Source organism: Nannochloropsis gaditana (genome assembly GCF_000240725.1).
Source record: "Nannochloropsis gaditana CCMP526 unplaced genomic scaffold scaffold020, whole genome shotgun sequence".
NCBI lineage: Eukaryota > Eustigmatophyceae > Eustigmatales > Monodopsidaceae > Microchloropsis > Microchloropsis gaditana.
The window spans coordinates 100,159-111,080 of NW_005803933.1; the positions used below are offsets into that span (position 1 = coordinate 100,159).

General features: G+C 54.2%; 1 protein-coding gene across 1 annotated transcript; it reads right to left on the reverse strand.

Moving 5' to 3' along the window:
• Positions 1–3,685: 3,685 nt before the first annotated feature.
• Positions 3,686–4,165, reverse strand: NGA_2128310 (response regulator receiver domain-containing protein; the record flags this gene model as incomplete). The annotated part of the gene is made up of 3 exons (XM_005856205.1): positions 3,686–3,726; positions 3,807–3,864; positions 3,932–4,165. Coding segments are annotated over 3 exons (333 nt in total), but the record flags the coding sequence as incomplete, so codon positions are not given.
• Between the last annotated feature and the right edge of the window lie 6,757 nt (positions 4,166–10,922).

Sequence of the window (10,922 nt, forward strand, 5' to 3'; positions counted from 1 at the left end):
GAATCGAGCTCGCGTTTTCCATTTCTCCCGCTGTGAGGGGAATGACAAAGTTGCCTCCAAGCTCATCTGTATCTTCCACCTCTTCCACGCGCCCCCCGCTAGACTGTCTGCCCGCCCTCGCCGTTCTTCTATCTCCTCGCGAGCTTTTTATACCGCCCATGGGTTGGCCTAGGAGATCCCCCAAATGTCTCAACCCCCTCTCCTCGTCCTCTTCACCCTCCTCATCCTCCTGCCCCCCCCTTAAGCTGCCGCCTTCTCCACCGTCCAGCTCCCTGTCGTCCTCCCATTCGCTCACCTCGTCCTGCCTTTCCTCTGCCTGCTTCAGGGCTGCCCGTCGCGCCCTCTTTACATTCCTCCTCACCCCGCCTTCCCCCTCCATGACTTCAGCGCTTCTCTTCCCTCCCCCCCCTGCCGATGTACGCTTGCTACTCCTCCTCGTCATTGCCTTCCCGCCCTGTCGCTCGGGCCACCCTTCCTGATCTCTGTCGACTCCGGCCCCTTTCTTAAAGTCATCCTCCCGCCACACAACCTCCCTCCCCCTCCGAGCCTCCGCCTCTTTTATCATCGCGGACGAGGAGAGCGCGCCCTCCTCCGGCCCCACCACCGCCTCCAGGCTCCCCGTCCTCACACACTCCGCCACCCGGGAGCTCAAGTATCGCTTGATCCTGACGCGGAGCCTGTTCAGGTCGCTGAGTCGAAACCAGCCCCCTTGGGGGGAACAGAGGGCCTTGCGCGGCAACCCTAGCACGAGCTCCTGCAAAGACGCTCCGCCCAAGTCGCAGAGCTGGAAGACCATCTGCCGACGCACGGGCAAGCCGAAGAGCTGGAGCTCCGACCCTGTCCTTCCAGCTTGCGGGCCGGCTACCTCTTCTCCTTCCTTTCCCTCCCCATCCTGGGCGCCCGCCTCTTCCTCCTCCTTCGCCGCGGCCCCGTCCCCCCTTTTCCCCTCCCCTTTCCGCCGCACCTGCTCGTAGGCCCGCTTTACCTTCTCCAAGCCCGCTTCCTTCCAGCGTACATCCAGGGCCTGGTAGAAGCGAGCCACGGGGTCCAGGCTGGGGTCGTACCCGTACCGGACCCACAGGCCCCGCCAGGGCCCGTTCGACATGTTGTAGGCGACCACGCGCAGGAGCTCCAAAAAGGCGTGCTGGAGGCCCTCCTTTTCGAACTGGGACTCGAGCGCCTTCCGTTGCCACATTTCCCGGCCCCCACGTTCCTGTGGCACGGGCAAGTTGGGGGCCGAAGCCGAGAAGGCATGAATGGTCCTTGTCCATGATTGCAAGCATGCTCGTCTCTTGCACGGGCATCCCCTTCCCTTCCGTCGCGTACCCTCCCCACTCACCCGATCGAAAAGCGCCTGCAATTTTTCCAGCACCTGCCCGTACTTCTCCGACCGCCGCCGGGGCCGGTTCACCAACATGGCCGGGGGGGCTTTGGGGATGGGGCACCCGTACCGGATAACAACCCCTTGCCGTCGCGCCGTGTCGTGGGAGGCTAACGCCGAAGATTTCAGGCTTACGTACGCGTAGTTCCCTGCGTGTGCTACCGGGATAAAGGAAGGAGGGACGATCTCCAAGCGGGCCTGAGAAACCAGGTCTGGGGTGCCCGGAGGCAAAAATGCTTGAGTGGTCAAGTACTGGAAGTCCGCCAAACACCGAAATTGGAAGGTGGTGCTCACAGTACCCACGACCTCGGTATGAACCGCATAACGCTGGCCCGTAATTTGCTTTCTGCGGACACGCACACGCAGCAGGAGCCTAGAGGCTGGTATTTTGGGCTGAGAGGAGATGGGAATGCTTAGTTCGTCGCCGGGTCGGAATGAGAATTGGAGCTTGCGGGTCTTCCCTGTGCAAGCTGCACTCAGCCTGTCTAACCCTCCGAGCATGCTTACTGCCGTCATCGGCCGTGAGCACAGCACGGGAAGATCCACTGCCAGAAGTCGTTTTAGTTTCAAAGGTTCACCAGGCTTGGAGGTTTCAAGGCGGACGGTGGCATGGTCTTTCTTGGAGGTTAAGGGTAATATTCCTCCTTCCGCCTCCATACAGGTCTCCGCAGGGCAAATATTAGAGGCTACACAAATCCCTTGTTCTCCAGCTGTCAATTTCACATTAACCGAGTCCTCCCTTTGTTCAGAAGGCGCTAGCACATCTGAAGCTCTTGTCGCTCTTTGCGTTGGCAGGATTTCCATGAAGAAGTATCTTGCAGCCTTTCCAGTGGCCTACTGCTAACTGTCATGTGCATTATATTGATCCAATGTACCGAAAACCAAAAAGTCTTAGATAATGTCAAGAATGTTATTGTTCCTGCGGAGGTATTTTCCTGTGACTTACTGCAGCAGAAGCATCGTTCGCTGACTTGCGTGCAATTCGATTATTTTTCGTGTAAATCTTGGTGCAGTACGACAACGACGAGTTCATGCATTTACCAGACAAATCGCAAAAAAGAGACTGACACGGTCCCATACCTGCGGAGGGCTGTGACTTTTGTTTCATAAACTTGGCCCCTTTCTAAGTGCCCCCTTCAAGCTAGTAAGCGTCCCGATCCTCTGCATCCCCATCACGGGTCCGACACACAAAATGTGCCACGAAGTCCAATCTTCATACACATGACCTTTTTCAGAAATCGAAGCAGTCCCACAATTTATGATTTTACGTCACGAGTACTGTTGCGCAGGTTGCAGATATTTAGGTCACTATCGCCGAGTTTCCACAGAAATAGCACAAAATACACCGATTCCCTTACACCCACCATAAAAATACGTTCCAGAATCGGTGACTGTCGTAGCCGTAACCATAATTTATAATTAAAAAAAGGTAATCTTATAAGAGATATGTTTTGAAAGAGGAAATTCAAGCAATACCTTTACGCGCATGTGATATCTTTACGCGCATGTGCAATTGTCGCAAGACACAGTCTGTTTCTTGCTTTCAATGTAAAAACTTAACCTGTATCTTGCTTTTTAGGCACTCCAGGAGGACGAAATACAATGATGTGGCTAAGAAAAAGTCATATTCATTCAGTTTCGGGGCAAAACAATGCCAGTCGCGATTACGATCTCCTCTCATGTCTCAGTCAACTGTGTGAGGGATCCATCACATTTCCCCAGCCCTCTGTCATGTCTGGGAAGGATGGCCTAATGGATACTCTACCAAACCCGTAGAAGGATTCCGAATGTATCGCCTTTCGGATTCCTTGATACGAACGTCATTTATGCTGGCATCTCGTCGCTTCATTAAGCCTATTGCGGGATGGAAAGGGACAATACCATATTGGGATACTTGTCCCTCTGGCAAAGTTTATTGCCGGTTCAAGATCAATCATTCTACGCTCCACGGAAACAATTTTTTCCTGGCGTATGCAGGCTTCTAACAAGGCTTTGTGCGTCGTTGTGCATGACTGTGACGTACCCTTCGCATCGTATTCCCATTGCTCGTTCCCGTGTGATCGCCACCATTGACCCTGCCCGTCGTGCCATTCGTACTCAAATCGGGCGCTGATTCGATTACCATGAAAACCCCAGAGCTCTTTCATCAGACAATAATCGCGCTCTTTCGCCCACTTTTTCCGCAGAAATGCTCTGATTGCCTTGTGTGCATAGGAAGTGCAGAGACACGCATCAGAGATTGCACAGTCTTCACCACTCTTGGAAGGTAAAGATGCCAGGCCCGCTACTTACCTCACGACCCTGGAAAAATTCGTCTCGGTTCCGCCAGTTGCTGTCGGGTGTGTCTATCGAACGTGACAGCGAAAAGGAGGTTGAGAAATGAAGAGAAGGATGACCAGAACCCGAGTTCAGCCACAAGACGTACATGCTAGAGCTACGACGTCAGGATTTCGAGTATTCCAAGCGTCTTGTGCCTTTCGAACCTAATGAGAGGACTAAATTGTCAAGCTAGATCATAAAACCACTTGTTGCGGGTGTGTAAGGAATTACCTTTTCAGTGGCTGTTTCAAATGTGTAAGGGGGAAAAGGTGGGCGAGCTTCAGGGTTGTTGGAAGCGCCAGTACTGGAGGTAAATTGTCGTTCGCTATATGTGAAATGCTTGGAAACTGCACGCAATGCAGCAATTCTCGGGGTTATCCGAGCAGCAGCTGCTCCTGCACATACACGGCGTGAGATAGGGGATTCCACGCGCGCGCAGGCCTGTTGCAACATACCTAAACACCTACGTGTAACATGCGCGTAGCAAACGAGCAAATGAGTATGAGCATTGTGCACAGATTAGAATTGGATCACGAATACATTTGACGGTAAAACAGAACACTGCACACTCAATTACAGAAATACAGAGGCCGTCAGGATACCCTCGTTGAACCTCCTGGCTCCTTCCCTTCGGAACGAGTAGCCCGTTTCCAATCCTTCCTTTTTTTCGATGGCTTGCCGGTTCACACCGAATCCACTAATTTAAGCCATCAAAGGACAAGCTTCCCTAATTTTGGGTAAACATACGATATCCGCCGCATGACTATTAAGTTGGGAAGGGAACCTCTTCGTTGATGCGGTATTCAACAGGTAAAGGGAAAGCCGCCCCCAATCGACCTTTTCTCGATTTCTCACTTCCTTACTTTGGTGTCGTAAAACCCCCAAAAATTAAAAAAAAATGATTGAAAGGTAGAGATATGAAAGAGTAGAAGAGTATCTTTAAAGAATCATTAACAAACATAAATGTCCACTTGTTACGTTCAGGTTATCCCAGGACATACATGACATTTGTCAGACAAATAATGACACTTCAGAACCCTGTGACTCACTTAACCACAACTACACGCGCTCACAGAGACACAAACAGGGAACAGGGGTACGGATCACGTCGTGCCGGTCAACAATCAGAGGCAAACATGCATGCGATCTTTTCGAGAAAAGCTTTTCGATCATCGTCTGCTATAGTCTTCCTCTGATTCAGCACAAGGAAGACGATTTTGCAGTCGCCGCTCATTTCTTCTCGTCTTTGACCGGGATGAAACGCCAGATGACCGCCAGAGTCGAGCCTGTTACAGCCATCCACACCACGGAGACGGCGGGGGGAACCCGGACCAAGAAATTAGGAAAGTGGAGGCTAGCCAACAGGAATCCGAAAGCGGACGATTTCATCGCGGTCTCAATCGCCATAGTCCGGGAGTCCGTCTCAGAAAATTTCAGGAAGCGCGGGATGGCATATCCAGCGACCCCAGCGACCAGATGGTAGAAGATGGTGGCGATTTGCAGGCTCCACCCCGCGCCCAGAATGGCCGGGGCGCACTGCGCGACCGCGGAGGCAACCAAGAGGCAGGTTGAGACCATGCCCACCACGGGGGAGAAGGGCAGCACTGCTTTGACGGCCCGGTTCAAGAACTTGTTGGCCAGCATACCCAGGACAATGGGAGCCAGGACGACTTGAACGGTGGAGAGGGCAATGCCCACGGCATCGACGGGGACGATGGCCCCGAGGAGGAACTTGCAGAGGAGGGGTGTCATGAAGATGGCGCCCAGGGTGGTGGCTGTGGTCATCATCACGGACAGAGCCACGTCGCCCTTGGCAATGTAGGTGCACAGGTTCGAGGCCTGCCCCCCGTTGATGCTCCCGACCAGGACCAGGCCGGCGACCATCTCGGGGCTCAGGGCGAAGCCTTGCGCCGTGGCGTAGGCGAAGGCGGGCATGAACAAGTAGCAGAAGATGAAACCCACCAGTACGGCCGAGGGTCGCTTGAGGACGTCCGCGAAGTCCTGCGGTGAGAGGGTGATGCCCATGGAGAGCATGAGAAGCCCCAGTCCCCAGGTAAAGTACTTGGTGGTGAACCAGGCGAAGAGCTCAGGGCGGTAGAGGGCAAGGCCCGAGGAGAGCACGGTCCAAATGGGAAAAAGGTTGACGATCAGCTCACTGCCCTTCTCGTACATTTCAAAGGCGGTCATTTTTTTCTTGGGGGCCATGTCTGCTGCGCTGGATGCCAGTGCTGTTGAGGACTTGGTAGGCAGGGAGACGGCGGCCTTGCGGGCAGCGGACAAGAAGCGCCACGCTCCATTGGCACCCATCGCTGTGCTCAAAGCCATGCTAGGAGATGCGCGGCTTCGATGAATCCTGGACATGGCAGGGTCCAACTTGGCGACAAAGGAGGCGTTGGGGGGCCGGCGTCATGAAGCCATTCACGACGCTTAGGATCGCGGCCGCTGAGAGAACGACGACACTGGTAAGCAATTTCATGGCTGGCTTCTTGTTTCACTTCTAGCTACCGCGAGGAAGGACGCACGTGTCTGTTTGCACAATATCGATAGGACATGGGGGTGTCATGAGGCTTAAAAGGAGAAGGAGACAACTACAGCGAAAGTCGTGACGGGACAGGAAGAGGCATGCGGCCAAGAAAAAGACACGCAGACACTTCGTACGACAGGCAATAGCCTGCCACCAACACAGCAGAAAGATTGTGCGTTCTACATGACTTCGCATGTAAGGGCATAGTTAAAGACACTATTTAGACTGGGCTTTTAAGAGGAGTTTCTTTCGCTTTCCTTTCAGATAAGCTGTTTTGTCAGTGTTCGTGACAGGTGATGAAGCAGAGCTCTTGGCATGAAAAGCCAACACTTGAGAGCAGGCAACGTCCATACAATCATAGGGACTTATGACCATATATTGCTCTGGCTAGGGCGTGTCGTAAGTCAGGTAACCCATGGCCTCCTCGCGCTTTTTCGTGAGCCAGACTTCGTGGCTGATGGAAAATTGAAGCACTTCTTACTTTAACAGCTCACCGATTTGCCAAAGCACTGAATGATAGCATGACTTGTGGGTGTAAACCCAGTGGGAAGGCCGGACAGGGCGAAGGCTCGCTGACCTGAGGCGTGCACGGGCAATCCTCCTGCCGCGTCGACCAGTGCGCTCAAGATACGTCCTTGCAGTATCCCTACCATACTGTCGGACAGCTTTCAAAAGAAAGCTCCCACCATGCGCGGTGCCATAATTGCTTTTCACACCAGAGTTTGCTAAAAAACTCAGGACTCGACATCTACTCGCACGAAACTTCAGAGATCGCGTGAGACGCCATGACGAGACCTCGGGTGATGATCGCTATGCCTCGCCATGCCTCGCCATCATCTCTTTGATGATGCGATGCAAGAGGTACCCTCGATGTGCTTTGTTCGGAGCCTGTGTCGTCATTCCTACCAGGGGTCACCACATAGGGTCACCAATCATTAGTGAGATTCTTTTCATGAATAAACAAAAAAGCTTGAGCTATTAGGGACGACTCGACAAAATACGTGGGCCCTCTCTTGGGGGCTGAAACTAGGCGATTCGGGCCCAAATTGTTCCGCGATGATGATGATGATGATGTGATGCAAGGTGCACCCTCCTCTTCCCCCGACAAACCGACTTCGAGAGGGCAGGGCGGCTTCAGCCTGCTCATCTTCTCCTTCTGGGAAGCATGTCTGTGGAGATCCGTGTCCCTGCACCATGCTACGAAGTATGATTCCAATGAGAAGTAATGTGAAAGTATAGTGAAATAGCGCGACACACCGCGTACCTAGCTTGTTCAGGGTAGCGACAAGTTATTTTTCTGTGTATCCTGTTAAGAAACCGTGCGGGCTTTACTGATTGCGCACTCATTTCCGAAAGCATTCCATATCACACTCTCCGTCTTGTATAGGGAACAGTTAAAGGAAGAGGGACACTCATTTGTTCACACCCTCGATTCCTTTTGGTAAAGGGAAGGCTAAGAAGACGTCTAACAAGTAAGTATATACCGGTCAGCCATGAACGGTGGCAGATGATAAAAGGGCACCTAGTTCGGGCAATGCTTTCACTCGACAGGGCTATCGCGTGGCAGTGTTGAGTAACGACGGGCCTGTCGCCTCACAGCAATTACTGCAGCTGAATTGTGTCGCTTAAAAGCGTGGTACCTCGTTTGACCTTTGTATGTGTGATCGATCACATTGCGGCTATCATATCCTTTTTTCGGAAAAGGGAAACTGAAATTGTGATGATAATAGTGGCAGTTCTGTGTAGCGCTTGATTTTAGTTGTTCAGTGCCACAAGAGCTGGCGAGAGGTGTGAGGCAAAAAATCTGAAAAAAATATTTCTGTCGATCATGTGTGTAATAGAAATCGTACCTTGGCTGTCATGCCGTGTGTGCTGAAGCTCGAAATGTGAATGCGCCCTGATTCCGCTCCTCTTCTCGTGTTGCCTGTACTTTCTGACGCATGGAGCCTCACTTTCTTCCTAGGCCTCAGCCATGGGAGTTCCCAAGTTTTACCGCTGGCTATCGGAGCGGTACGTATCGGTCAACCAAGTCATCTCGGACCTGTCACTGCTCCCAGAATTCGACAACTTATATCTGGATATGAACGGCATCATCCACGCGTGCACGCATCCGAACGACCAAGAGGTCTGCCAGGGGCTCAGCCAGGAGGAAATGATGAAGAACATTTGGAACTACGTGGACCGCATTGTGACACAGATCGTAAAGCCTCAAAAGCTTCTCTACGTGGCCGTGGATGGCGTGGCGCCGCGCGCAAAGATGAATCAACAAAGATCACGCCGCTTCCGTGCCGCCAAAGACGCGGCCGAAGCGCGTGAAGAAGCGGGGAAGAGGGGCGTCTCCGTGGACGAGGCGACAGTCTTTGATTCGAACTGCATCACGCCAGGCACCGAGTTCATGGCGGTGGTGGATGCACACCTCCAGTACTTCATCCGGAAGAAGATGCGGGAAGACCCGCTCTGGCGGCGCCTGACCATAATTTACTCGGGGCACGCCATACCCGGGGAGGGGGAGCACAAGATCATGCAGTACATGCGGGATTTGAAGGCCTCGCCCTCCTATCAGGCCAATGTACGGCACTGCATGTATGGGCAGGACGCCGACCTGATCATGCTGGCGCTTGCCACGCACGAGCCGCATTTTACCCTCCTGAGGGAGGTGATCGACTTCGGGCGAGGCCGGGCTGGGCCGGGCGGCTCGTCTGCCAACACGGTGATCAAACAGACGAAGGAGGCGAGTTTCCAGTTGCTGCACCTGTCCATCTTGCGCGAGTACCTGGAATTTGAGTTCCTGAGGGACGTGCCGGAAGAGGAAAGGGAGGTGCACTTGGAACGCATCGTGGACGACTTCGTCTTTTTGACCTTCTTGGTCGGCAACGATTTCCTCCCCCATCTGCCCTCCCTGGACATTAGTGAGCACGCTTTTGACAAGCTCTTCGAGCTCTATGGCGAGCAGTATCGAACGTGGGAGGGGCAGGGTTATCTGACTAATAGGGGAGAGATTGACATCGAACACCTCCAGGCTTTCTTGGACGCGATAGGGGCCATGGAAGACGACATCCTCAAGGCGCGGGAGGAGGACGTGGCGGACTTCAATGCCCGACGGCGTCGGACCCAGAAAAAGTTTGGGGTCCGGGGTGCGGAGGTGCCGAGCGAGGAGGCCCTGGCCGAGATCGAGGCGGAAGCACAATCGAAGTACGAGATGGCCATGGCTGTGGCGGTGAAGAAGGGAGAGATCTCGAAAGAAAGGGCGAGGGTGTTGCTGGGTTTCGCACCCATCCCGGTCGACAAAGAGGGCTCAGGCCCTGACGGTGGGGGCACCAAAAAAGGAAAAGCGGAGCAGGCGTTGAGTGTGCCGGAGCCCGTTAAGAAAAACTTCCGCGGCCGGTACTACTTCGAAAAATTGGGCGTGCTCGATCCCGAGTGCTCTCCTGTCGTCCAAGACCTGTGCAAGAGGTACGCGGAGGGCCTTGCCTGGTGTCTGGCCTACTATGTGAAAGGCTGCGTGTCCTGGAAATGGTTCTTCCCCTACCACTACGGCCCGCTCATATCGGACGTGAAAAACCTGGCGGGGGCTGTGGGCTCTCTGAAGTTCGAACTGGGCGAGCCTTTCCTTCCCTTTGAGCAGCTCTTGTCTTGCCTCCCGGCGGCATCGGCCAAGTTCCTGCCCCGGCGTTATCAGTTCTTGATGACGAATCCTACATCCCCGATCGTTGATTTTTACCCAGAAGAATTCAAGGTGGACATGAACGGGAAGCACAATCCGTGGGAGGGGGTGGTGCTGATCCCCTTCATCGATGAGACAAGGCTGCGGGAGGCGATCAAGAAGTACTGTCCCGAGTCCAGCTTGACAAGCGACGAAAAGAAACGAAACAGCTTTGGGAAGATCCTGACCTTCCGACACTCCCCCGCCCTGTCTTTGACGGTCCCGTCCTGCAACCCCGCCCTCTTTCCCGACCTGACCCACTCCCAGACGACCGTCACCCCATCCTCCTACAGCCCCGCCTCCCTCACCTCGTTCGCGCCCTGCCTGGTTCCGGGAACTGTCATTCCCTTGCCCGGCTTTCCCTCCTTGAAAGTCTTGCCCATCCAAGAGGTGGAGATAAAGGCCCTGAAAGTCAACGTGAACGGGTCAGACTCTCGGTACCGGACCATTTGCCTCTCCCTGCCCGTCACGAGCCTCCCGGCGATCGAGACGCTCGCGCCCGAGATTGTGGGGAGACCCGTGTACGTAAATTGGCCGATGATGCACGAAGCTAGGATAACTGCCGTCACAAATGGAAAGGTGGAATATCGCTTGGAGGGAGCGATAGGGGGGGGGGAGCCGACGACGGTGTCTCGAGAACTCACCCCGGAAGAACAGACGGCTTGGGATGTCTTCATCGAAAAGGAACAGAAGGCATACCTGAACGGGCGCGGTACAGTGGGTCAGGGGGGCGTGGATTTGGGCAAGGTGGAAATGACGCTGAAAGTGCGGGCCTTGCAAGGCCTGGAGCGATGCCCCGCCACCGGGGCGACCAAGAAAGTCTTCGGCACGCACGAGGCAGATGTGCCGATTCAACTCGCCATGTGGTCCGTGCCAACTGCCGATCCACGCTTTATCGAGCAAGGGCCAGTGCCGTTGTTGGACCGGCTGCCGTTGGGCGCGGAGGTGGTGGTGCTGGAGGAGGGGAAATTGAAAGGAATGACGGGGAAGGTGGT